At 63.0% G+C, this 2285-nt stretch overlaps 1 protein-coding gene across 1 annotated transcript in view; it reads right to left on the bottom strand.

Moving 5' to 3' along the window:
• Positions 1-2285, bottom strand: part of TIMELESS (timeless circadian clock) — a gene marked incomplete at its 5' end in the record, with an annotated part of 6658 nt that overhangs the window by 3228 nt on the left and 1145 nt on the right. The window contains 10 exon segments of the mRNA XM_009080852.1: positions 20-131; positions 206-357; positions 435-560; positions 637-806; positions 882-985; positions 1093-1190; positions 1192-1317; positions 1391-1567; positions 1981-2068; positions 2140-2273. Of these exon segments, the coding sequence (XP_009079100.1) occupies positions 20-131; positions 206-357; positions 435-560; positions 637-806; positions 882-985; positions 1093-1190; positions 1192-1317; positions 1391-1567; positions 1981-2068; positions 2140-2273 (1287 nt within the window).

Raw genomic sequence — 2285 nt, 5'->3', positions numbered from 1 at the left:
TTTCCCTTCCCAGTGTCACAGCTGGGGACTCACGGGGCAAGGGAGCAACAAGGATCTCCCGCAGCAGCTGGATCTCCTCAGGCGGCTCCACATCAGGGGCTCCGAACACACACCCTTCGGGCCAGACGTCCCTGGGCACAGGGGAACAAGGCTGGCACTGCAGCTCCACGCCCTGGGCACAGGATGGGAATTGCAGTGCCAGTACCTGGCAGAACGGAGCAGCCTCACAGCCTGGGGGACTTGGGAATCCCGCAGGCACCCCTGGATCCGCAGCAGAGCCTGCACACGCTGCTCCTCCACTGGGGTCTCTGAGGCAGCATCAAAGGGCACCAGGTCCTCGGGGAGGGGCACTTTGTTCTGCAGCAAGACACCATCACCCTGTGCACTGCCAAGACCCCCAGAGCCCCCTGCAGGGCCAGACCCCTCCCTGCTACCTCCAAGCAGGCCTGGAGCTGTGGGACCAATCCTGCCCACAGCTCCTCCAGCTCCACAGCACTGGGTGGTGGCAAGGCAAAGGCTGCAGGCACCCGTGGCTTCTTCTTCCTGTGCACACGCTTGCTCTGGAGGGCAAGGATGGGGTCAGGAGGGGCTGCCTGACCCTCCGGGACCACCCCCAGCAGGGCAGTCACATCCCACCTGCACCATGAGGCTAGCACGGCCGTGGCAGAAGCGCTCCAGCATGCGGAGGAAGAGGTGAGCTGTCTCAACCAGGTCCTGCAGGAAGCTGCGTGGCTGCTTGGTCTCATCAAACTTGCGAAAGAGTGCAATGAAGAGCTCCCGGTATTCCATCAGGTAAAAGATGTTGCCTGTAAAAGAGGGGATCAGTTGGGAAGAGGGGGTCAGACACCCCCAGGGATGGGTCAAAGGACAGAGCGACTCACTCTTGATGACCTGGCTGCTGTCCCGCACTGCCTGCTCGGGGGATCGGTCCATCTCCTGCACTGTCCGCAGCAGCTCCTGATACGCCTTCAGGGCCAAGTGCATCCTGGGGATGGCAGTGTGGGGGTCCCAGATGCCACAGGCAGTCCCAGGTGCCCAGGGGGATCCAGGCACTAGGGAGTCCCACATGCCCAGGGGGTCCCAGGTACCCACCTGCGGGCCCAGGTTGTTGCTTCCTTCTTGTCCATCAGTGCCATCTCGTAGTACATAGTGAGGTTCTGCTCAATGAAGTGGAAGGCACGGACACCCCCGGGCTCTGGTCTCTGACACCAGCTCTGGGCGGAAGCCGTGGCGTCGGTTGAAGGCCATGAAGAAGGCAGTGGCCCACAGGTAATAGGTCTCGTCATGCTGCTGAGCCTTCTCCCGCATCAGCTGGTCCTAGGGGTGGCAGGGGTGGCTCAGTGGGGGTTCTGCAGCCTGGGGAGGGGGTTCCAACCCCCAAGCCTCTCACCTTGACCAGCAGCATGAGACGGTTGTAGCAGCTCTCCAGGAAGTCCTGGCAGAAGTGGCGCAGGAAGAGCCGGACGTTGCGAGCGGAGCGGCGGGAAGGCTCGGATTCAGGAGCAGCCTGGCGCCGCCGGGGCACTCGCCGCGGTTCCTTGCCCAGGTCGTGGCTGTAGTTCTTCAGCTGCATGGGACAAGCATGGACAGGCCGGGCTAACATCTCTGTGGCATTATTCCTGTGCCCTCTGTCATATCTCTGTCCCCACGCTCCATGCTACTTTCCTGTCCTGGCACCCCCTGCCATATTTCTGCCCCCGTGCCCCCCACGTTTCTGACCCCATGTCCTCTGCAACATCCCTGGCCTTGTGCTCCATGCCACGTTCCCATCCTGGCACCCCTTGCCACGTTCCTGACCCCATGTCCCCTGCCACATCCCCAGCCCGGTGCTCCATACCACGTTCCCGTCCTGGGGCCCCCCAGCACATCCCACCGCATCCCTGGCCCCATGCTCCCTGCCACATCCCTGTGCTCCCCATCATGTCTCACATCGTGTCCTGATCTCAGTGTCCCTTGCCACATTCCCATCCCCACGCTCACATTGTGCAGTCCTTTGTGAAAAATAACGTCCCGATCTCCGATTGCCTTCAGGCCCTTCAGGATGTAGGAGCCGCCGAAGCGGGAGTGCCTGGGCAGGGACAGAGGGGCTGAGCAGTGCTGGCCTGGCCGTAGGGGTCCCAGCCCTATCCCCCACCTCACCTGGATGGGCGCTGCAGTGCCCGGGCCTTCCTCTCTGCCAGCTCCCGCTGCCGCAAGGTCTCAAGTTCCAGTGTGTCCTCGCTGTGCTCGGTGCCTGCTGGCCCCTGCCCCAGTGCCGCCAGCTCCTCTGGGCTCTGCAGGCAGCT

The sequence above is a fragment of the Acanthisitta chloris genome, unplaced genomic scaffold, assembly GCF_000695815.1.
Source record: "Acanthisitta chloris isolate BGI_N310 unplaced genomic scaffold, ASM69581v1 scaffold28138, whole genome shotgun sequence".
NCBI lineage: Eukaryota > Metazoa > Chordata > Aves > Passeriformes > Acanthisittidae > Acanthisitta > Acanthisitta chloris.
This window is presented reverse-complemented; position numbering and strand designations above follow the sequence as displayed.